Source organism: Helicoverpa zea, chromosome 18 (assembly GCF_022581195.2).
Source record: "Helicoverpa zea isolate HzStark_Cry1AcR chromosome 18, ilHelZeax1.1, whole genome shotgun sequence".
Classification (NCBI taxonomy): domain Eukaryota; kingdom Metazoa; phylum Arthropoda; class Insecta; order Lepidoptera; family Noctuidae; genus Helicoverpa; species Helicoverpa zea.
Window position 1 is genome coordinate 2006667 of NC_061469.1, and position 24101 is coordinate 2030767.

Sequence of the window (24101 nt, forward strand, 5' to 3'; positions counted from 1 at the left end):
TATAGTTCGATAATAAGGTATGATATTATTATATTGTAGCCCAGTATCTAAGTTGTGTTTGTGGGCTGCTATATCCCTGACTTCAGGAAATAAATTAAGAGCATTGTTTGCAATTAAGTATCCTTAATATGTTGTCCACTCACTTTTGCTAACTTGTATCCAAAATGGATCATTTGAGACCATAGCCCTAAGAATAATGTTGTATGTGCACGTTTTTATCCATCTAAATGATTAGACACAAACTATCCAGGAGGAACTAAATACCTAATCGTTTATAAAAGCTTATTCAAAATCTAAATAAAATAATGTAAATAGAAAGGCCAAGGCTAAGTCTAAAATGCAAATAATTTCAAAAGATAATTATGGCGCGATTATGCATGCAGAAACTTTATTATTTCCACAAATTAACGCAGCAATCAAGGACGTCCATTGCTTTCCACAATAATTGTTATTTCCTTTAATAATTACAATAACTGTCGTCATATAATCTATGTAACAACAATTACATTCCGACAATCGCCATCCGGTAAAACAAACAGAAAATAAAGCGAACTTTCTTCGATGCCCAGCTGACAACATGATTAACGATTTTTTAATTATAAAATATTACTCAATTACTCAAGAAATCTTAATGAAACAAGTTTCTAATCATTAAGATCGCTAGCTCTGTTGTCTGAGAATTAATTATCAAACGTGTAAAACTTGAGCGACTACAATACCTAGATGTCCACAAGATTTATTAGCAAACTGATTATGTAAAGCGAAATAGTCGTGAAGCTAGACTTTTCGTGCAACTACTGATCCAAAAATTAAGTAGATTACTGTGACATAACATTCAGCTAATTCAGAGTCTTCGCGAAACCTGTTCATTTTGTAACAAGAGGAAACAAGTTCATTCTAAAGAACTGACCTTGTTAGAGAAAATAATTCAGTGAAGATTTTCTTAATGCGAAATAGCTAAGCACTGTATACCAACATCCACTCTTATGCATACCTATAATTACCTAGAAGATGTTATAGTAACGTAATAAACAATTAAAGTTCACTGACCTGTTCCACAAAGTTCTCGGCGGTGAACCTCTTGGTGAACTCCGTGAATGTCTCCTTATCCTGGAGGCTCTCGCGACGCGCACGTTCCACTTTCAACTTCTTGATGCCGGTTATATCCTTGGACATCTTCAGTTCCTCTATCAGATCCGTTTTGGCGTTTTTGTATATTTCCGCGGCGCTGGGTAAACATTGTAGACTGACGGAGCGTGCGGGGGGCGGGGCGGATAATGTCTTGGTCGCTGGTGTCCTGAGCCTGACAGCCGAGAGCTCAGCGCTGCTGATGGCTGCCAGGGGCTGGTGTGTGTTCGTGCTCATGGGCGGCTGTGGAGGCGGAGGCGGCACGTTGTCGGCCGGCACCGGCGGCGGCGGCGGAGGGCGAGCCTCCGCCGCGCTGTCGTCCCGCTTGCACGGCGCCGTGATTGTTTTCAAATACTCCGAGGGTTTGATAAGGCGGTCGGGCGCGTTGTGCGGGAACGCGGGAGGCACGAAGGGGAGCACGGCTTGCTTGTTGACGAGGTTGGGCCCGCGCGGTCTATCGTCGTCTGCGGACGCCGCCGAGCCGCGTCGCCCCGCTGCAAGATTTCAAGATGGCTGCTGTTAGGGGGGAGAGAAAGTCCGCGCATCGGCGCGCACGCACCCCGCGCCGAGCGATGCGCTGCGTGTACAGTCGGTGCCGAAGCTCTATCATGTATTGATTCGATTTTATTAGGCTGATGATTTAATATTTCATAAATAAATACGTTGTCTTGTGATTAGGTACATTATTTACGGGTTTGGTTCCGATTGTACGCGCTGCAATAATAATCATAACGTCTACCACGAAAATAGAAATGCAAATACTGACATTTAAAACAAATAAATAAACATACTTAATATTGAATATTATTTCACAACATTGAAATTGTATATTTTTATTAATAATTTATTCTTCAAAGTGATGATATGTGTCGACTAGTTAGTATCGTGTTCACGTGAGAATGAACGTCCGTTTCAGCACTCTACACATAAACATGTATTATCGAGACATATGTACGAGTGTACGCTGAGATCCGTCCACAAGTGAATTTCTAAAACGCGCGTTATATACAGCTTAATTTCATTTTACTATCTTTCGTCTGGTAAAACACTTAACCTGATTTCTGGTGAGTGAGATATTTTCTTCGCGTTTATAGCGATTCCTGCCATAGCTCATATAAAGTGAATTACTTAATTAGACCATTGAAATGAAGGCCGCTACACGATTAGGTTCTAGAACCTTCCTATACTCATACTTCTCTACGTCTTCTAACATAGAGATGAGGATTTGATATGAATTAGCCTTTTGCTGAGTTCGTATCGAAACTTATACCATACCGTTGCTTAGCATCAGGTGAGATATTGGTCAAATACGTACCTATATGCAAATTAAAAAGAAAACTCAAAAAATTCAGAACCTTTAAAACTTCAATCCCATATTTTCGCAGACACTTTCTTACAGCTAAAACTTGATTCTAGCAAATTTTTCACAAGTCAACCGTCTTGTAAATCATAATTACAGTGATCCATATAATGGTCGAGTGCACCATATAATTATTTGGTTGAGTGCATGAGAAGTTTATGTCTTTCTGCTATGCAGTGGGTAACTGAATTTTGTATATATGGCTGGTAATAATGTGTTTATAGACTTGTTGCGTATTGTTTTTTAGTTGTAAGCAGAAGTCATCATCATCTGTCTAGCCTTTTCTCAACTATGTTGGGGTCGGCTTCCAGTCTACTTGGATGCAGCTGTGTACCAGTGTTTTACAAGAAGCGACTGCCTATCTGACCTGTTTAACCTATTAACCCAAGCAACCCAATACCCCTTGGTAAGACTGATTGTCGGACTGACTGGCTTCTGACTACGCTTAACGTCTGCAAAAGATGTTCAAATGACAGCTGACTAATAAATAATAACTAAATTTTGTTATATTGCTAATAATAATGTTTATAACTTTGTCATGCATTGTTTTTGTGGTTTAAGCAGAAGTGTAGGTGTGTTTAGTGCAGTTTATTAGCTTTTACAACTACATAGTATAAATGTGTTGTTTTAGTAATTGTATGTAACTGTGTGTATATTTGTTTAATTCTACCTTTTAGGTATGATATAACTACATAGATTTAGAGTTGCCCTTCCGTGATTTATTTTCTCTTTCAGTAATTTCTGTTAGCAGTAACAATATCACTCTTTTCTCTACTCTTTTAAGTAGATATATGTATAATTACTTCAGTTCAGTTCTAGTTCGAGGGTTCGATTCCTGGGTCAGGCCGAAATCGTTCTGTGGGTTTTCTTAAACTTTCACAAAGCAGCCCGTAGTCTGGAAGTTGGTAATTGATTCACCCGTGCATCGGAGAGCACGTAAATGTCGGTCCTGCGCCTGATCTCTTCCGGTCAAGTGGGATTGCCGTCCCATCGGGCAATGAGAGTGAAGGAATAGGGAGTGCACCTGTGTCTGCGCAAATGCTCGTGCACTATAATATGTCCTGCGCAGCTGGCTAATGTCCTTAAATGAGAACAGCCGCCGTGGCTGAAATCAGCCGTGGACGCCATTAATTACTTCAGTATATCCGTCTATTATCCATTCACACTACATATTTACGTTGGTAAAAGTTCCTTCTTTCCGTACAATTCCATACTTTCTGATCACTTAACTATTCTTCAAACACTTAATTTAAATAATTACTCATACCGTGACATTCTCCACAGAAAGTTAAACAACTAGTTTGTTTTAAAGTAGTCTAAAGGTCCCAAATTGCCATGAAATCTAGATCTAAGTATAATTTGTCACAAAAACCGTTTCGTCAATATTTCATGGGAAAGTAAAACTTATGTTTCCTAATTTCGTGAAACTAGTGAAGGTCGTTTGTGTTTAAGTGATGAAATTACTTTTATTCAATAGTAGTGCGTAAGACAAAAATAAAGAAAGAAATGTATAGGCTACGGGGCATTGTTTAGAAAAACTTGTTTTTGTTGTTTTTATGACACGTTCTTAGCTGTCAAAGCACCGCTCTGTAATGCTTACAAAGTATTAATTTGTGTTTATTATTAATTTACTTACAAAATTTAATGTTTTAATTCAGTTTTGGTTAAGATTTGATGTTATTATAATTCGGTATAGAATCATTTTATGTAAATAAGGCCTTAACAACTACTGTTAAAATGACTCGAGTGACAGCTAATGTCGAAATATTCGGACATGTTCAAATTGCTCACTTATGGGCCATGTAATCGATTGCCGATAAGTGGACAATAGGTACTCGCAATTTAATGATTGCTATATTAAGTAATTGTTACATAAGTAAATAAGTTAATATTGCGTTTAATAACTCTAGTACCTTTGCAAAATGGAAATGAAGCAAGGTTACATGTGTTTAAATGCGTTATTATTTTTAAAGCGCCAATTGAAATCAAATGGTTTACTTTCTTAAATTAATGAGGAAAATAACGTGTTCTCCCCTCAACCCCTGAGGGAACTTTTTCCCGCATCCGGATAAATTGATATACCTATGTATCTATACTAATATTTTTTTTTTTTCTTAGCCCTTATTGTCCCACTGCTGGGCAAAGGCCTCCCCATTTTGTTTCCACACCTCTCGATCTTTAGAGTTCTCCCACCAGTCAGGGTTGTAGGCGTCCAGATCGTCACGCCACCTCTTCCGGGGCCTACCACGTCTGCGGTGGCCATCCTGTGGTATCCACTGAGCAACAACATTGGCCCACCTGTCTGGATGCATTCGGCTGACGTGCCCAGCCCAGTCCCTTTTAATTTTGCTGTTTTTTGGCCCACATCGAAGATTCCTGTTTTGGAGCGTATGACGGTATTGCGTACTCGGTCCATCCGCCTGATACCTAAAATACTACGCTCCATTGCTCTTTGGCAAACCTTGAGCTTGGACTTCTGACACTCTGTGAGAGACCAGGTTTGCGCACCGTAGGTTAGGACGGGCAAGATACACATGTCGACTAATTTTCGCTTGAGTGAAAGGGTCAAGGGCTGGTCAGATACTAATATTATAAAGAGGAAAACTTTGTTTGTTTCTTTTGTTGTAATGAATAGGCTCAAAAACTACTGGACCGTTTTTTTAAATTATTTCACCATTCGAAAGCTACATTATCCACGAGTAACATAGGCTATATTGTATCCCGGTACGGGCAGTAAGTAGTTACCACGGGACGCGGGTGAAACCGCGGGAAAACGGCTAGTTTTAGATAAACTGGCAACGTTAGATAAACTGCAGGGCACATCTAATTAGTTCGTATATGTTCTTATGTTTCGTGAGATCTTATACTTCACATACTATTTCAAGATTCAAATCTCTTATAAACATTAGCCGCCGTAAAAAACCATAACTTAATCCAATTTATATTAACACCTGAATTTTAATTAGAAAGCACTGTAGACTATCTCTTAGAGCAATAAACATAATGGCGTTTAAATATTCCGCTGTAAAACTGAAACCGTCTCACTCTGATAACTGAAACTCGATTTACTAATTAAAGCCGTTTCACCGGCTTAAACTAGGTGTAAGTGTTCGCCAAATTGTACTGAACCCATTGTTTTTAGACTTAATTACGTTACAATACGTAATTTTCCTATCCTTATCGTAATTTTATTTGGGGTCGGCGCAGCATGTTTTCTTCTTCCATTCTCTTCTGCCGTCTCGCACAAGTAACATTCTTTCTAGCCATGTCGACTTTCAAAAAATCTGTCCATCGTTTCTTCGGTGGTTCTCTAACTATATCCATCCACATTCATGCTCATCACCTTCCTCACAAACTCACATCATAAATGACGACTGGTAATTACCGCTGGTGTCCTTTTGTAGGTACAAGTAACAGTTATACCATCTTAAATAAACATCTTCGATCTGGTCTGTATAAAATCATTTATACATAAATAACGGGTCAACTCAAATGGTAGGTGATTTTCCTCCTAGATTCAAATATTGTATTGAAATGATTTCCGCATGAAAAGCGAATTTCGCAAAGTTTTTGCTGTTTATCTGTCTTTTGTAATTCGATTACGGATATTTGGACACCAAAAATAAAACATTGTTGATTTAAAAGTTTATTTGTCAAAATTGCTAGAAATGACTATAAAATCAATTGTTTTTTTATATTTGCTTTTCATTTCACTGACACAGGCGTCTATATTGTTTACCATAAATAAATAGAAATAGAATAGAACGTACTCATGATTAAAATTATTTATTTACTTTTTTCCAAATGTTCCTAGTTCTCTATACCTACATAATTCACCCTTGCAGGGCGCATCTGATTACTATATACTAAATATATTGAATTATCAGATGTATCGTAACGTATTGGCATGTGTCGCGGAGGAATGAATGAGGGTCATGAGTGCCACAACTATAAATCACAACTATAAAGGTACCTACCTAATACTATAAATCCCAAATTTACTGATTGTTACAGTGAATCGATGTAATAACAACGACGGCGACGTTTCGAATGGGGTCGCTTAAAAGCCGATCTTTATCGCAACAGCTGAAACCGCGAGAAAAGACTACTAAAGTATACCTACATTATGGAATACAAAAACCAGAATTCAGTTAGACCTATCTCGGCTTCGAGAATCGGTCGTGCACTTCCCAATAAGGAATTTGATCAAGATGATTGTACACTTAGAAAACAAAGCATTGTATTACAATGATAGTAGATTCTGTAATTGGCTTGAAATACCCAGCAACTGCTTGATAAGGCCTTATAGGATTTAAGTGATTTATTTATACGAGCTGATTGCCGTGACTTTCTTTATATCTTTAGCGAACTATTTCACGCACTTGGATAAGGATCTGTAGGTAGTTAGGTATAAGCTGAAGATTCGAGTTTGTTAGTAATTCTGGTACACGCTGATTTCAGGAACTAAAAGGCTAATTTGAAAAAAAAAAAACAGTTTAATACAGTCAGTGTGCATTGCATGGTCGAGGAAGGCTATACCTAGTAAAATTTTTATCCGGGTGGGTCAAGTAGTTCTCACAGGACGCGAGTGATATTGCTGACAGAAGCTAGTGTACATAAATACAAATGCTACGCTACTCCATTTTTGGAAAACTATAAACAATTTTTCTAGTTTTTCTCAACACCAACAAAATAGCTTTATTATATAAAACAAAACACCCAAGTTTCTGTAGTAATAAAGTCAAGTGCACGTCTAGATCACGGTCGCTTTCTAAACACTGGTTATATGTGGCAACACTGAATAGACTGCGTCATTCAGTTTTATAATAGCTACCAGTAAGGTGTGGAAAAGTACTGGTAAAGAGAGCAATGGTAGAAATCTCCCATAAATTCTAGATTTAATGTTATCTGCCTTTGCATTATCCCACTGCTGGGCAGAGACTTCTTCTAGTTCAGCCAAATATGTATCAGCACTTATAGAAAATTATGATCAAATTATGTAATACATGATTTATTTAAAAAAAAAGAAGGAATAAGTGCAAATCACTACGCTAACTCATGGAGGATTTGCTTCTTCTCTTCTTATGGCGTGAGCCACAGGTTTAATCACCTATTAAGCCTGTCAAGGTTTTCTCAAATCGATTGGCGATTTCAGACTTAAACCTCAAGATATTTTCCTTTACTTTCACTCAGTCATAGTCAAAAGGTTCAGGACCGAATATTTTTAACATTTATCGCGGTGACTTTGATATAGTGATATCAAACATTCTTACATAAAAACCCTTGTAACCTAAAAAATAAAGTAATTTCACTTCAAATTACACTTACACATTGCATAAGGTCTGTCAAAAAATAAACAAAATTAAATTATCCAACCCCCACTACGAACCCGCATTACTTGTGATACACTTATTCAACTGTTACATAAAGTGAACACCATATATCGACGGCTCCTAAGTATACTGAGTCAACTAACAAATTTTGCGAATTGCACTTTTTTGTGTATTAACACAAATAACAATAACAATATTGTAAATACACAAAAAAGTGCAATTCGCAAAATTTGTTAGTTGACTCAGTATACTTAGGAGCCGTCGATATAACGTTTGTGACAACTTTGTTATTAATATACCTACGTAAGATAGGCTTGTATTTAAGTTTCAAAGCGGATATGACGAGGAAAGTTCCATAAATATGATAGGGTAGCTGTAGTGTCATGGTATTTAATTGATAAAGATAATGTATCAGATATAGATGACGGGAAGATTACACAGTTACGGCCATTCCTAATATTCTATGTATAAGTTTATTTGCTTATTAGAGGTAGAATATTCCCCAGCGGCCTGCCGGGGCTGCGGGATTGTTCGAAAGAGTTACCGCGGCCCTGGTACATAAAAGGCCTACGACGGAACACGACGGTTTTTAGTCAGTAAGAGTCTGACACTCCCTCACTGGTGCTAACCCATAGCGGGAGGTGTCATTTGATGATTTTTGACATCCTTAAAAAAAGGGAGAATGGTACAACTCCATACAAGTAATGTCAAATTCCTATGTCTAGTAAGCATAACAATAGATAGATATAATATTGGGACAGCCGTTATCGGTTACAGAATTCAGAGATCAATGACCTACATTAATCTAATAGTTTTCTCGCCAGCTTATTTGCTGTCATAGGAGCTTGTTTAAAGGAGACAAAACAAAGTTTGGATTTAAGACTTCATCGCAATATTTTTTCAGTTTATAACAGACATAGAAGATAGGTATAGTTTCTTTTCTAAAATTAAAATCTAATTGACTGTTATCTCGGACTAACGTAACTTCTCTTGCTATTTTAGCTTAAGAAGAAACATGGGGGGATTATAGTCACTAAGAGTCTGACACTTCCTCACGCTGCACCCACAGCAGAAGGGGTCATTTGATGATTTCCCATAAAAAAAAAAAAGGCCAACATAACAATACTAATCTAATCTTCTACATCATTTTGCATGTCTTCCAACGTCAACTAAATTCAGTAACCCACATACAAACCACTCAAGCACAAGTAAGTTATTGTAGTGAGTCAACGCATAAAGCTTACTATAGTTCGGCCATTCAGAGAATGCGTTCCTGACACGTCGCGATTGAACTGACGACGTAATAACATTCATTGATTATTGATATAATAATGTTGTTTTAATGCTCCTCAATTGTTAAAACGGTAAACAACCAGCAAAAATATTTTTATCGTAACTGCAACGCCATTGCAAAGTTACGTCGTCAGTTCAATCGCGACGTGTCAGGAACGCATTCTCTGAATGGCCGAACTATAGAAGCGCAGTTGATTCTAGTTTCAAGTAGACATCGGTCTAGTCTTAATGGGTCGCCGCGTTAACTTTCGCGTGTAATTAATGCTTTTCCACCACTTTCGACAGATGCAGTTAAACTGCAATGTACTCTATCTATACTTTGTGTTTTATTGCTGGTAATGTTTCTACTGTGTTTCGCTTCATTCGTTTGCGGTGTAAAGGTACCTAGGTTCCACAAAATATGAAGGACCTCTTCTTCTTCTTGCCTTGGTCTTTTTCCCAAAGTTTTTGGGGTCGGCTCAATATGTTTTCCGCTTCCATTCCTCTCTGTCTGCCGTCATACTAACATCCACTCTCTTCTTGATCGTCCTCTTTCAGGCTATGTATCCATCTTTTCCTTGGTCTATCTTTACCTGTATATCCATCTACATTCAAACTTAGCATTCTGTTATTGCTAATGTTTGTCTTACCATATTGACATCTAACTATGTTTTGTCAAGTGAAGTTTAATTGGCGAATTTGAACCTTGCCACTCGCCTCGGTATTGGAAAAATCCCAACTCCGCTCTTAATCCGCAAAAAAACCAGTTCATATAAAATGGAAAGTACAGCAACTTTTAAATACAAGCTGAGTGGTATATTTTATTGTTTCGAGTGTACAATCAGAACGTTACTAACTGCCCATTTCTGTAGAAAGTAAACGCATTACATTACTGCTTTAATTTCTTTCTATTAATATTAAATAGGCGGTGTCAAATTTTCTAATTAAGACACAATTAGGTATTACAATGAGGTTTATGTTAATTTTTCGGTAGTTTTTTGTTTGTTTCCGTGATTTGCACGCTGATATAGGATTGAAAGGGAGAGTTTTAGTAATTTGGTCAAAGTGACTAGGTAATTGGGTAATCTGATGTGGAAATCTTGTGGACTTTAAATTTTCTTAGTCATTTTGAGGAAGTTTCTTTGACATAAATGTATCCTACAGTATGTATCTATCAGTAGGTACCTACATAACTATTTTTCTTGCTTAAAGTATATCGTAGATATCTAAGTACGTAGTCAAAAACGGCCTATTTACCGTTATGACCTTTATGAAGACCTTTAAGTACAGCCTGTTGTCATATTCAAACCTAGCTTAAAGCCCCAGCAGACTGCTAACTTTTAGTCGCCCAATAATAGTTTGATCGGGCTCGTAAATCAGTGTAGTGATAAATGACAGTGACATGATCAATACGGCCGGAATCAGAACCATTAAGTCAAGTCTGAACAAGTCTGTCAGCAATCCATCACGCAAATTGGCCTACAGTTCGGTCTGAAGTAGGGGATGCTCTTATTCAAAGTACGATTCTCGCTTTAAAAAGTCGTATACCCTTGTTTCTACTAACATAGGAAATATACGACTAAAATACGAAATAATTCAGTGAATGTATATTAACGGAAACTTTTATAAATACTCCAGTACACATGTGCTCTAATGCTTTTGATTTCATACCAATAGGGCTGACAATAGCTGAATTTTAAATGCAATACTGTAGTATCTACTTAATAAAATTCGTTCACATCAGTAAATAACAAGTAAATTCAATTTTCATTTATTTTATATTCGACACATATCATCACTTTGTACTCCTGGTATAGATGTTTTATTTCACGTAAGCAGGTGAACTCGATACACCTTTAAATGTTCATACTTATAATGTTTGTTTGTATGAATCGGTCCCCACTCAGCACTCCCGAGCTTACACAAGCATCATATGGCCTACCTGCTTTCGTTACAAAAACATCTACTTAAATACCTAGAATTTACCACCACCAATGAGACCACTTACCCAATCTCCCGCGGACTTCAGACGGCTTCAACGCCGGTTCCTCTAAGACCACCGGCGGTGGTGGCGCAGGGGGCGCCGGCGGTGCAGGTGGCGGGGGTGGCGGAGGAGGTGCCTCGTCTCCTGAACTGCCGCCAGAGGATACGCCTGATGAGGCTGAAGCAGCTTGGGTTACTACGGTCGCCTCGTCTGAGACTGAGGCGCGACGGCTGCCAGCCGCTGATGAGATTCGGCTGGCCTGTGGGCAAAGAGAAGGCCGTATAGAGAAAGGGAGTTAGTAGAAACCGTGGTTAATTTTGAAAACGGTTGCATAAAGTTAGCAGATTTTAATGTGAAGCAAATGTAAATGTTAATAGAATGGATCACCGTAGCTAGCTGGAAGCGCCCCTGATACGCGACATCATCAAGGTATAAGCCATAGCTGCATCATTACTCAAGATTTATCCCCACTCTCTATTTATTTTTGAAACAACCTTCTAAAAATAGCTTAGCACGGCACATTTCAAGGATATTCGGGGTCCAAGACGTATATAACAAATATATGAAAAAAAATATGTACTTACAAAGTTTTGTGCCTTATGTGTCAGAGCTGCCAGTTTTGTGGCTATCGATGATTTGGTCTGCGCCTCTGATGCCGGAGATACCTCCTCGTATGCCTTGCTTGCACTGCGACAAAAACAAAATTGTTTCAAATTCTTAAGCTATGAATAGAGCAGACCTGAGAGTAAACTTCTTGAGAGTGCGGGGTATAGGTATTATATCTCACGAAAGCTGGTGAGCTATAGTTGTGTTAATGACTATGCATGTCATTTGTAAACCTCATAATGCACAAGAGTAGCTCATCCATTTTAGTCACATTTTTCACATAGAGGTGTAGCTTACCTATCAGTACTGTCTTTCGTGCTGTAGTCCACCACGAGAGCGGCGCTGCCGGGTCTGCTGTGGCTGCCGGAGTCGCGAGAACTGCTCCTGTTGACCAATAAACCAAAAAATCAATGTCATAATAATTATTCTTACTTAATAGTATAAATGCGATGAAAGGTACACTGATATTCTAGAGCCTGATTAAATAAGTTACTTTTTTCCAGTTGAATAAAGTTGCTCTCCCGGGACGGGGATGCAATGAACACAGTTGGTTGTGTAACAATTATTGACTTTGTCTTACAATTTACTTGCTTCTTTACTTAGAAAAAAATTAAGGGGAGAATTAGAATCTATACTAACCTTCGCCTCTGATGTTCCTCCCTAGGCACGTAGATATCCTCGTAATGATGATCACGCCTAGTAGCCTCAGCACCGCTGTCACTATCTGACTGCTCTTGCACAGTCGTCGCCTCTGCCGAGCCGTGGATTTCTGCTTTCACTGCACAAATAACATCATCATCATCCTCCTACCCTTATCCCAATTTTTATTTGGTGTTGGCGCAGCATGTTTTCTTCAGCCATACTTCACACTCACAAGTCACATTCTTTCTAGCAACATCGACTTTCACACAAGCTATCAATCGTCTCTTTGGTCTTCACCTTTCATTATATCCATTCACGTTTACACCCAAACCCTTCTTTACAACATGATCATATGCACAAATACCGATATGTTACAAATATATGCAAAATTTATCATTATTCAAGCGGGCGATGAAGTGCGAAAGGACCAAGACTTTTGGATCTTATTGAACCCACAGTTGAAGCCGTGTGAAGATTTGCATGTAGTAATGTTGAAAGTTTGGAAGACTATGAAAATGGAATATCCGAACAAAATAATAAACGTTTATACAAAAATTGGAACTTAAATGATACCGTCTAGCTTATAATGCAATGATAAGAACAAGCCTGTAAAAATAAATACACATGTAAAAAATAAACCAGCCAATGACTTAAAAGAGTGAAAGGTTCTAGAAATGTTTGATGAATAGAAGCTGGCGGTAATTCTATGACCCCTTACCAGTCATTATAGAATCTTCTGGCTCCTCAGACTGCCTCGATCCTGGGGAATTATTTAATTCTAACTACTTATTGGTATTTACGAAGAGAAAGTTGCTTGAGAGCTTGTTGCGCCACTTCTTCCCAGCAATCCACATAGGAAGTGGTGAGGGATGGGCGTATAAAGGGTAATTTTTTACGTTCAAAAAGAGTTTCGAAGCCAAGTATAAAAAAAAGTTTTTGAGTTTGAAGATAGGTACCTATTGACCGGTTACAATTTGAACAAAAATTAACTTCGCCATTTCGATTTATGAGGGCTATTTAAAATTTCGTGTGTTTACTGAAAAAGTGTAGGTATGTTATTCATAAATTGTCATGTGACGTGGAGCTATCAAAAACTTACATCCAGGTAAATATACTACCACGACGGAATGTAAGACCTATGTATAATATCTACTCCAGAATGATCCCAAAGACAGTCCCTATCTTTACTTGCTTCTTGCATCTTACCAGTCATCGCGGGAGCTTCCTGCCCTTCAGCAGGGACCCTGGGTCCTGGAGAACGCGTGTGGAACAGGTCCCTCACTCGCTGGTACAAGGCTGCTGGTGCTCCAGAACTGGTGTTGTTGTTGTGGAGGAACCACCCTCCAGAGTTGTCGGCGTCTGATGCTGAACAGGCTGTTGGAAAATATAATGGTTATATGGTTGGCTTTTCATAGAAACATCCGTATTGAGAACCTTATCCATTTTGGGAAGTCGGTAAAAGAGAATAGCGATTCTATTGGCTTGCTAGGGTTTGGGCGTATTTTAGCGGCAAAGGTCTTTCTTGACCTTTTACAAAGCTAGCAAGTATAAATTTAATAAAAAATGGCTTTCAATGTTGGTAATCTTAGTGCTTAGATAGATTAGTTATTAGAAGATGATCATTCTGCAAGGGCCTAGAAGTAATGCAACTAAATATTTAAAACGCTCGCTTACAAAATCCCAGGAATTACTTATAAACAAATACTAGTACAATGTATATCGGGTGTGTCGTTCACAATCACATTAAATGAAATGCGTTAATATACTGGTTAATATATGTCGATTAACACAAAGAAAAATACGTAAAAATAAAAAAATGCATTTTTCAAACAAAGTAAATAGAATAAAAATGTGAGAAAATTAGAACACCATATGAAAGTCAGTCATTACAAACAACTGATATTCTCCCTTGAAAACTGACAGCTGTCAACTGATCAAAATATTCTAACTTTATCTCTGCTTTACACATGATGTTAAATAAATTATAAAAACGAAAAATGACTCCTGTGGTTAAACCACTGAATGGATTAGGTTATTTTTTTTACAATTCGCCATAGAATATCATAAAGTATATGCGATAGGATTTAATGTGATTGTGAACGACACACCCTGTATACTTTACCGATTGCTACAATCAATATTGATTGACAGACAAATTAGACTACATAGCGTGAAGCTGAATTATCCGTATTACGTATAAGATTACGATTACACAAAGCCAATTCTTTGCCGTCAGGTAATCCAGTGCAATTTATAATTAACACTTCACACCTATTAGTAAGTAAGAATATTGCGTAAAGAAGATTAGTGAAAATTGTACTTGTATCATTTAAAGGATAAGTGCAGTAGCATCATATAACATTACCCGTTTTTTTGGATGATATACATCTACCCCAACTACCTACAGTTCTACATTGATTGAGTTCCATGTAACGTTGAGTTATCATCATCAGTCTTTTCTATCATACTACTGCTGGGAACAGGTCTCTTCTTACACATTGCTAGGATTGCTCAAATGTGCCACGCATTTGAGCGAATCAATGTGGACAAACCTTTGTATGAAGATCAATTGAAATAAGGTAGGATTTAAATGTTGGATTGATATGTTTTGATCCCCTATTTCTCTCATTATCAAGCTATAGGTCTCATGGTCAAATAACTGCTATACAAGGATATCTACTAGCATTGTTATGATATTTTTTCCATCTTCTTTCTTATTGAATACTATTTCCATGAGGAAGTACCGTGTACTGGTCTTTATCAAGGCGTGTACAAAGTATGAATCAATTAGTTCCGATGCATAAGCCGCTAATCAGTGCTAAGCACCCAGGATATGCTGTAGTTTGCGTAACACCTATAATTTCCGACAGGCTCTTCCTTCTTCCATATGTTAATATTTTGAATAGGTAGTTTTAACCCCTGAAGATTTTGTAAGAGGAGATTTTGTTGAGGCCAAAATATAAAAAGTGCTGTATGATATATTCTTGTGAAATAGATAAATAAATACATAAATACAATACCTATAAAAGCATATCCTTTTCGAAATATATAGATAGTATAACAATTTAAAATGAATCACTAAACACACCGTATTCAAAATCAACAACATCCACCCAGTCTTGTATCACAGATCTTTTGGCTACATCCATCTTTAGAAGACCAGACTCCAAAAACATGAACGGAAACCAGTCACAAAAGTAAAAAAGAAACAAGAATACAAGCGATGTGATGTACACATTGCTAGTGTTCTATTTTCAAATTCGGGAGCGCGGAGCACGTCCGCTCGCGACGGCGGCAGGAAAGCGACTGCTCAATGGGGTGCAACATTACCTAAAGATGCGCGTGCGCTTCCTGGCGACTCACTTCCGTCGTGTTACGATTAGACGCGGTCGATTTTTCACGCGTTTGGCTGGTTAATGTAATGGTATATAGCTAGTGAGTTCGTGTCCGTCATGCTTTTCGTGAATGGATTATGATTTATAGGTGAATAAGTATGATGCATAGAAACACGGCGTTGGGGATTTGATTCTGGTTTGGAATAAACTTACTAAGCTAACTGGTGTTATTTATCAGAAAATTAAGTGACACCTGTAAGGCAAGCAAATAAATCTTTATAACACGCATGACTCGTCCTCCGCTGTGCTTCAGATAAGTCTTTGGAACGTTCGCAAAACACCAGCAAAAATACCACGAGAGTCTCAAACCTGGAAAACTTAATATTGGTCCAGAGATAGAGACTACAAGAGTATGAAAGGATACACCACGACTTTTCAGACCTGTCCGTGAGAAGTGAGGTAAAGTAATGTGTGAATATTCTAGTAACAATTGAACCAAGTTACTGCTTAGCCCGTAATACAGTTAGCTGATAATGTAACATTGCGTATAGATATTTACGACCGCTGAAAAAGGTATGAAGTAACGGCAAGGAATGTCTGATGTTAGGTTATGATGTTATTCTCAGAATTCTTACTAAGTTACGTGTTTTCACACTAGCGAGTTACCTCATTTTAATTGGTAGCTGAATTTCAGCTGTTAATTGAACTGGGGCGAATAAATAGGCAGTAAGTTTTTTACTTAAGTAGATATGTAATGATATTGTGTCATTCATAAAATGATTTTTTTAATTTTCACAAAAAGAACTAACATATTTGTTGCTTTGGTATGTACAAGGAATAGGTTTTTAACTACATTCAAGATGTGATTATGTACATCGAGGAGTTCTAATGTAATAAATAGGATTGTGAAAGTTTACATTAAGATTGGATATTCATTAATGAATTGGCATTCATATTGAAAAGATTTCATCATCGACATATCTATTACATATACATACAGACTTACAGTTTATTATATATTAACACGACCCGTATTCGCGCGGTTTCACTCGCGTCCCGTGGGAACTACTGCCCGTACCGGCATAAAATATAGCCTATGGCACTCAGGAACATTGTAGCTACCTATCAGTCAAAGAATTTTGGAAATCCGACCAGCGGTTTCGTAGATTATCCCCTACATACAAACTTACAAAATAATAAAAAAACTAACCTCCCCACTCAGACACATTTAATGATTACTTAAGTCACTCCTTAGTGACGGAATGTCATACAAATCCTTCACTAAGGAATGGCTTAAGTAACATTAAATGTCTCTGAGTGGGGACGTAAGTTCACCAAAAAAACAGCCTAAAAATTTCGCAAACCAGTTTAGAAACAAGTACGGCTTTAGAAAAACCGTTTTGTCGATCAAGATCAGCCTGTTCCCATGCTCATCTTGTCGTAATAATACTCAACATGAAACAAGTTGTGTCTAAGTAACTGTACAGTATGTTACGTTAGGACTAGGTCCGTGGTTCATTGCGGCGAGCAGGTTTTAAGCGATGTTACGTTTGTTATGGCGTGAACTGTATTTTGTTTTGGATTTATATTATATAATGTGTATAGAGTAGGCACTGTTAAAAATTTATGCTAGGAACTGTAAAGGATTTTGTAAATATAATGTAGGATAAAAAACATAGCATTGATTTTTATATTCATACATGCGACTGTATTTAGACTGAATCTACTTTAACTCTACAAGAAAGTGTAAAAAGTTCCCTAAACACTGATGATTTATTACAAAAAACAAGAATTCTTTAGTTACTTCAGTAAAACACTGCCACAATCTACCTAGGTACACTATAAGTACCTAAACAATCAAACGCACATTCTTATCCCAGCGATCACTACTTCTTACAAAACATGCTCGCCGCAACGGACCCACATCTTTACCGCCCGCAGTCGACCTTGCTACGTAATCGAGCTCCGGTCGTGACTCTTACTTTCCTCACTAATCTCCTCGGTATTGGAAAGTAAAAGTGCCTAATATACTGGTGGTATAAGAAATTCGGTATTTATAGACGATTTCTTATGGATACGTGCGTTATTGGTAGAGGTTTTAATTCGGATGTTATGATATGTTTGTGTGGTTATTTTTTTTTTTGTTTTGACGAAATCAATGCTTATGCATTTGATTCAAGATGATCTTTGCTGTCTTTAATCAGTTTTTAAATATGAGATTTATAAACTAGGTATAGGTATCTACAAGATACCGTAACTTGATATTTCAAGGTACCTATGGAGCACTGATTCAATAAGTTTTATACTAGGTACTAGTAATATATAGTAGTACTCAACTACTGTTTATCCCCAATGTTATTCAAACCTACTAGCATCATATTTCTGTTGAAACTTTTTCAAACCAGCACCACCACTTCTGATTATATTTCTTCCCATTTTGTCTTAATATGAAAGAAGAGAGGCAATATAGTGTATCGATAAGTAAAAAAGGAAGCACAACCAAAAATTACCTGAACTCTCCTCCCCCGAAGAGCTGTGATGCGTCACACTAGTCGAAGCAGCCCTCATGGGGTTGACATACAAGCCATCAGCGGGGCCTGAGCGCGCCGAGCTGATGCTGCCCACAGTGGACGGCAGGGACCCGCGCCGCTCTTGCACGGAATTGCGACGCTCCCTCTCTGGCGCGTGCAGGTAGGAGGGAGACCGGGTCCCCAGTTTAGGAAAGGGAATTTATAATTACCTGAACTCTCCTCTCCTGAAGAGCTATGATGCGTCACACTAGTCGAAGTAGCCCTCATGGGGTTGACGTACAAGCCATCAGCGGGGCCCGAGCGCGCCGAGCTGATGCTACCCACAGTGGACGGCAGGGACCCGCGCCGCTCCTGCACGGAATTGCGACGCTCCCTCTCTGGCGCGTGCAGGTAGAAGGGGGACCGAGTCCCGTTCGCGTTGATGCAGTTTGGTAAGGCGCACTGAAATTTTAGGAATGGTGATGTTAGTTTTTGAGGAGTAACGTGAAATAAATAATATATGTTGCACTCGTTCGATAACGGTTTGTATAAGATGTCTCGCCGAATGCGAGAAGTCTTGGGACACTAAAGTAGTGTATGTATTTAGGTTTTCCAAATAGCTATCTAGACGAACTAAAACTTGTTAGCTTTTAAGATGAACAAATCACGGAAATATACTCTAAATACGTAAAGATACACAAATAGAATCACTGGCATCATCCAACGATACCCTATTGTATAATACAAGAACACAATATAAAGAAAACTTTAGTAACATCCAACTGTGTAATCTTTGCGTAACCACTGAACACCAAAAAAACAAAAAACTGAACAAAACGATATAAAGTAAAGCAAATACGATTTAGATACAGTCGGAGATTGAAAGGTCGTCAGTTCAATGCTGTTCTGGAAACTACAGTAAAAAAGTACGTTTAACAATCCGAGAACTGTTGATACTTGAATATTTTGCCTTTCAATAAGAATTGTTCTGAGCCTAATTGCGAATTTATGTAATATTTTATAATAGGACTAATGTAAGTATTTTATGATATGAAATTGAAAACTGTTTATCCAAACTAATATTATAAATACGAAAGTAACTCTGTCTGTCTGTCTGTCTTTCTGTCTGTCTGTCTGTCTTTCCGTCACGCCTAAACTACTGAACCGATTTGGATGAAATTTGGTACAGACATAGTTTGGAACTCGAAAAAGGACATAGGATAGTTTTTATCCCAAAAATCCTGCGGGAGCGGGAACTTCTCAAAAATCCCGCGAGATCGGGAACTATGTGGGTAAAACCAAAAATCTGCCGGAAGTCACTATTCCACGCGAACGAAGTCGCGGGCAAAAGCTAGTAATATAATAAATTGGACAACATAGGAAGCTGACTTTAGAAGTATTTATTATTTTTAGGACCAGGTTAAGGAGACTGTATTACTTGAGAGCACGTTAAATTCGGTCTTGTGCCTGATCTCTTCGGTCATGTCGGTTAACCGTCCCAACGGGCTGTGAGAGTGAAGGAATAGTGAGTGCACCTGCGTCGTCGCAAATGCTTGTGCTCTATAATATGTCCTGCGCAGTTGGCTAACCTCAGAGGACATCATCATTACTTATGACAATCGTAGTGTGGAGAAATTATGATTTCAAATGGCTAGATACCAGATATAGGGATGAATTAAACACTGGAGTCCCATAACTAACTGGTCCCACTATAAAAGATTATTTAGGATGAAAATAAACTTACTCGTGCCTCCCCCGGCGCACATGCGCAGGAGTGTATCGCCTTGTACGAAGAGAGTTGCTTGCTGTCCGGCCCCGCCGCGCCCGCCGCTACCAGCACGTTCAAACACTGTGGACAAACACCAAAAACTATTAAAAGAACATAGTAACAATATCGGCCTTATCGGTCTAAAGTTGTCCCAAAGAGTACCTAATAAGCATTGTACATTATTGGTGTCATAACGTTTAATCCAATATAAGCTCACAGAAAGCTCATGTAGCTGACAGTCTTTTCTCGCTGGCGTATTTTCTTTGTGCCGAAAAATCGGGCGTCATTGCCCGGCTAGGAGAAACATAATACACATAATATTCGGGTATGTAAATAAACTCCCTCGGGACGCGATTCCAACCGCGGGAAAACCACTAGTATCTGATGAAATCTAACAATGATTTTTCCAACGAAAAAATTCCACTGTGCTAAAATAATAAATGACATTGACCTGTGTATGATAAATTCAATTCGTTTCAGGAAGTGACACATACCTGCTGTATTGTAATGGTTTTTGAAGTCAGAGGTCGGTTAAGGTCATATTTTCTGAACTGTGAAGTGACCAATTTGTGAAACAAAGATACTAGGGGTACTACCTCCCGCAGTCGGATAATAGTAACCAAAGTATACCTATCCTTTCTTGTCTTTCGTATTTCTACATATTCTCTCTCCATTAAAGCCGCTTAATTAAGAAATAACACAGCAGAAGTTAAAATAATAATAAAAAACAAGTTGGACGCTTGCATTTTGTGAAAAAAACTAAAATTAGTTGACCCAGACATTCAAATCCTGAATCAATGTGTATTTTTAATTTAATGGCCGAAGAAAGTGAGAGCATGTCGGATAGGATTTAACTTTAGAACTAAAAATGTCACTTTCATTGTTTTTAGTCTGCTTTTAGCATAAATAATCAATTAAGTGCACTGGAGAAATATACTGATAAATTCTAGATCAGCTAGAAAATTAGATAATCTGCATAAAGTAAAGGTAGGTATTCTATCTATTCTAATAGGGGAAAGGTAGGTAAACATACCAATCTGAAACTAAAACTAAAATAAAAGTTGTACCTACACATTCCAGAGGGCATGAGAAATTATATACTAAGGCTACTTTTTATGCGGGTACTGGTCCCTTGGACGCGGATGGAACTTCAGGACACAGGCAGTATTATATACAAAAGTAAGTCGGTGCTCAAACACACTGTAAGGAAAAAATGAAATAAGCTGTTTGGCACACATACATTGGAGTCCAACTTTACATAGGAAACTATTTATCCTGATGCGGGAAATTCTCTCGGGATGAGAGTGAAACCGCGTTTGGAAGGCAGGTATTATACGCATACATTAGCACCACATCAAAGTACACAATTTTACTTTCAATAGCTTGACCGGTGTTAAGACGGAACAATTAAGTGCGCACGCGCCGAAAACAGCGCAACGATGTGTGACCAGTGAAATGTGATACTTTCAAAACGTGAGCTTTACTTGTACCATACATACACATGGATATATGTAGAAAGTGATATTGGTACTTATGTCTTATGTCAGAACTGATTATTCTGAGATATATGAAGATAGGTAATGATGACGTAAAAATATCTTTTTTTTTTTTTTTTAGCGACGTAAAATCATCAAATGACCCCTCCCGCTGTGGGTTAGCAGCGGTGAGGGAGTGTCAGACTCTTACTGACTAAAATCGTCGTGTTCCGTCATAGGCCTTTTATGTACCAGGGCCGCGGTATCTCTTTCGAACAACCCGCAGCCCCGGCAGGCCTTGGCCCTGCTGGGCCCCGCTGGGGTTGCTGACATCTCTTTGAGGAGCGCGTGGAACAACGCGCGCCGTCGACACGGGTCTGTCGTCTAGAAAGACAGAGGGACGATGAGCCACCCGAACTCACCGCCCACAGACCCACGCCTGCGGTGGCCGGGAGTCATCTCGCGACGTAAAAATATCTGACATATACTTAGAAGCATAGAAGCATGCGGGTAGTCAGAAGCCAGTAAGCCTGACACCAGTCTAACCAAGGGGTATCGGGTTGCCCGGGTAACTGGGTTGAAGAGGTCAGATAGACAGTCGCTTCTTGTAATACACTGGTACTCAACTGAATCCGGTTAGACTGGAAGGCGACCCCAAAATATGTAGTTGGGAAAAGGCTCGGAGGATGATAATGATGATGATGATATACTTAGAAGCATATGGAGGGGCTAACGGGTGTCTCGAGGTCTCCACAAAAAAAACTATGAAGCAATATTAGAATATTGAATAGTTTAGCAACTAACACTTTTAAAGTAAAGTAGTAAAAACTGACATGTCTTTGACAACTCCCTAAATAAAATTTCAGTAAGTACTTAAAAATATCTGGAGATTTAGTTTATCCACATCGTTTTTAGAGCGTATTTTGTGGTATGACAATTCGGTATTTTTACCGTTTACTCATGTTTATAACTGCATTCATCCAGTTAACATACACTCCAAGATTACTGTCGCTTTATGTAGGTGAAACCAAAGATGTCGAATTTGAGAAATGATCATTCATTTGTTTACATTCTCACATCACCCTATTTTGAAAAAATCTTCCATTCCAGTTAAAATGACATGGAAAACTTAGAAATTAGCTACTATCTAATTGAATTTCAATTTACTTTCAAGCCGATGAAATCGTTTACTATGATATTAATCTATAAAACAAGCAATACCCATCAAACTTGACACACTATAATCTTTACAAACAAGACATGAATACTTGGAAACTAGGAAAGGCGAAAGAAACTCGAGACAAAAGCGTAATTAATACATCGCAGCTCCCTTGTACGAGTTAATTGTATGTGTAATACAAACTTTCTATATCTCGTGGAAAACTTTGAAGCATGGTGTTTTATACATGAGTAATAAATTCATTTCTGAGACGCAAATATACATAAGTACATGCACTCAGTACAAATTTTGAATTTCCCATAAAGTATCCTTTTTTATTTCTCATTGAATCACTTTCATTGTCCTGGAGAACTTAGCAATAGCTCAATATTGCAATGTTAATCAGCAGAATTAGATTACTTAAATAATTGAAATGCCAAAGGATAAATCTACGAACTCATACTAAGGTATTTACAATGAAATATAGAAAGAGGAATTAGGAACACCTAACTATTCTTTGTACCGACTAATTCACAGACCGCAAAAGTTATCCAAAAAACCATCTATCTTACCTCCAAATGATGATTCTCAGCGGCATCATTAATGGGGCTCTTGCCGTGTCTATCTAGGTGCAACCTAGCACCATGTCTGAGCAGCCAGCGCACCGTGCTTAGGTGCCCTCTAGATGCCGCGAAGTGGAGTGGAGTTGCACCGTCGCCGTCCCTCGCGTTTGGATCTACGCCTCGTTCTACTATCTAGAAAAGAGGATTAAGAAAAGATTATTAAAATTTATACATCGGTTTACTTTTTAGTTACGAGTAGAGGCTCCTGTTTTGCAGGGTAAGGAGAAAAAAAACTTTTTACAGATATTAATTTAAGATTGAAATTTCTGAGATCCATTAGAGTCTACTAAATTATGCAGAGCGAAGCCTAAAAATAAATAATCATAGGTACTTATTCATAAACCTAAGAAACAATATACAAAAGAAACTTATAATACATCTCAATTAATAATTGTCTTTATTCGCAAAATTGCAACGTTCTATTGGATTCCATTTCAAAGCACTAGATCACAAAACTTCTTTTAAATCAACAATCCTCGCAAAAAAATACTGTCACCACAATAATTTACGTCAAAATTCTAAAATGTCTTATTGTTTTCACTAAACGCATTATTTTGCCCGACACTTGCGCATGAGCATTCAAATAAAATGATATGACGTTAAAGATTTCACCACAACGTTGTAACAGCGATATCTGAATCATAAATATTGCTATAAATTCACTATTTTAGAATTCCGTACGAGAAATGTGAAAACGCTTCGGTTAAGTTACGAAATCTGTGTTATTGTTTTTCATTTGTAACCATTAAGACATTAGTAGAATACGTGACTGCGTGTTATGAATGGTATAATTATTGATTTATTTGGATTTGGAAGTTATTGCTTTATTTTGGTTATTATTGTGTATAAATTGCTAGAAATTACGTGCTTTGTAGTAGGTATAATTCATGAATACACGAATTCACG

The 24101-nt window shown here is 38.0% G+C and overlaps 1 protein-coding gene across 1 annotated transcript in view; it reads right to left on the reverse strand.

The window, feature by feature from the left end:
• LOC124638986 (espin) overlaps positions 1-24101 on the reverse strand; it is a 55289-nt gene that overhangs the window by 11828 nt on the left and 19360 nt on the right. Inside the window, exons 3-11 of the mRNA XM_047176168.1 lie at positions 23145-23327; positions 19915-20019; positions 18401-18632; positions 13532-13699; positions 12323-12461; positions 11981-12067; positions 11662-11764; positions 11102-11336; positions 1051-1622 (exon numbers count right to left, since the gene is read on the reverse strand). Coding sequence (XP_047032124.1) covers positions 1051-1622; positions 11102-11336; positions 11662-11764; positions 11981-12067; positions 12323-12461; positions 13532-13699; positions 18401-18632; positions 19915-20019; positions 23145-23327 — 1824 coding nt within the window. The remainder of the gene's footprint in view (positions 1-1050; positions 1623-11101; positions 11337-11661; positions 11765-11980; positions 12068-12322; positions 12462-13531; positions 13700-18400; positions 18633-19914; positions 20020-23144; positions 23328-24101) is intronic.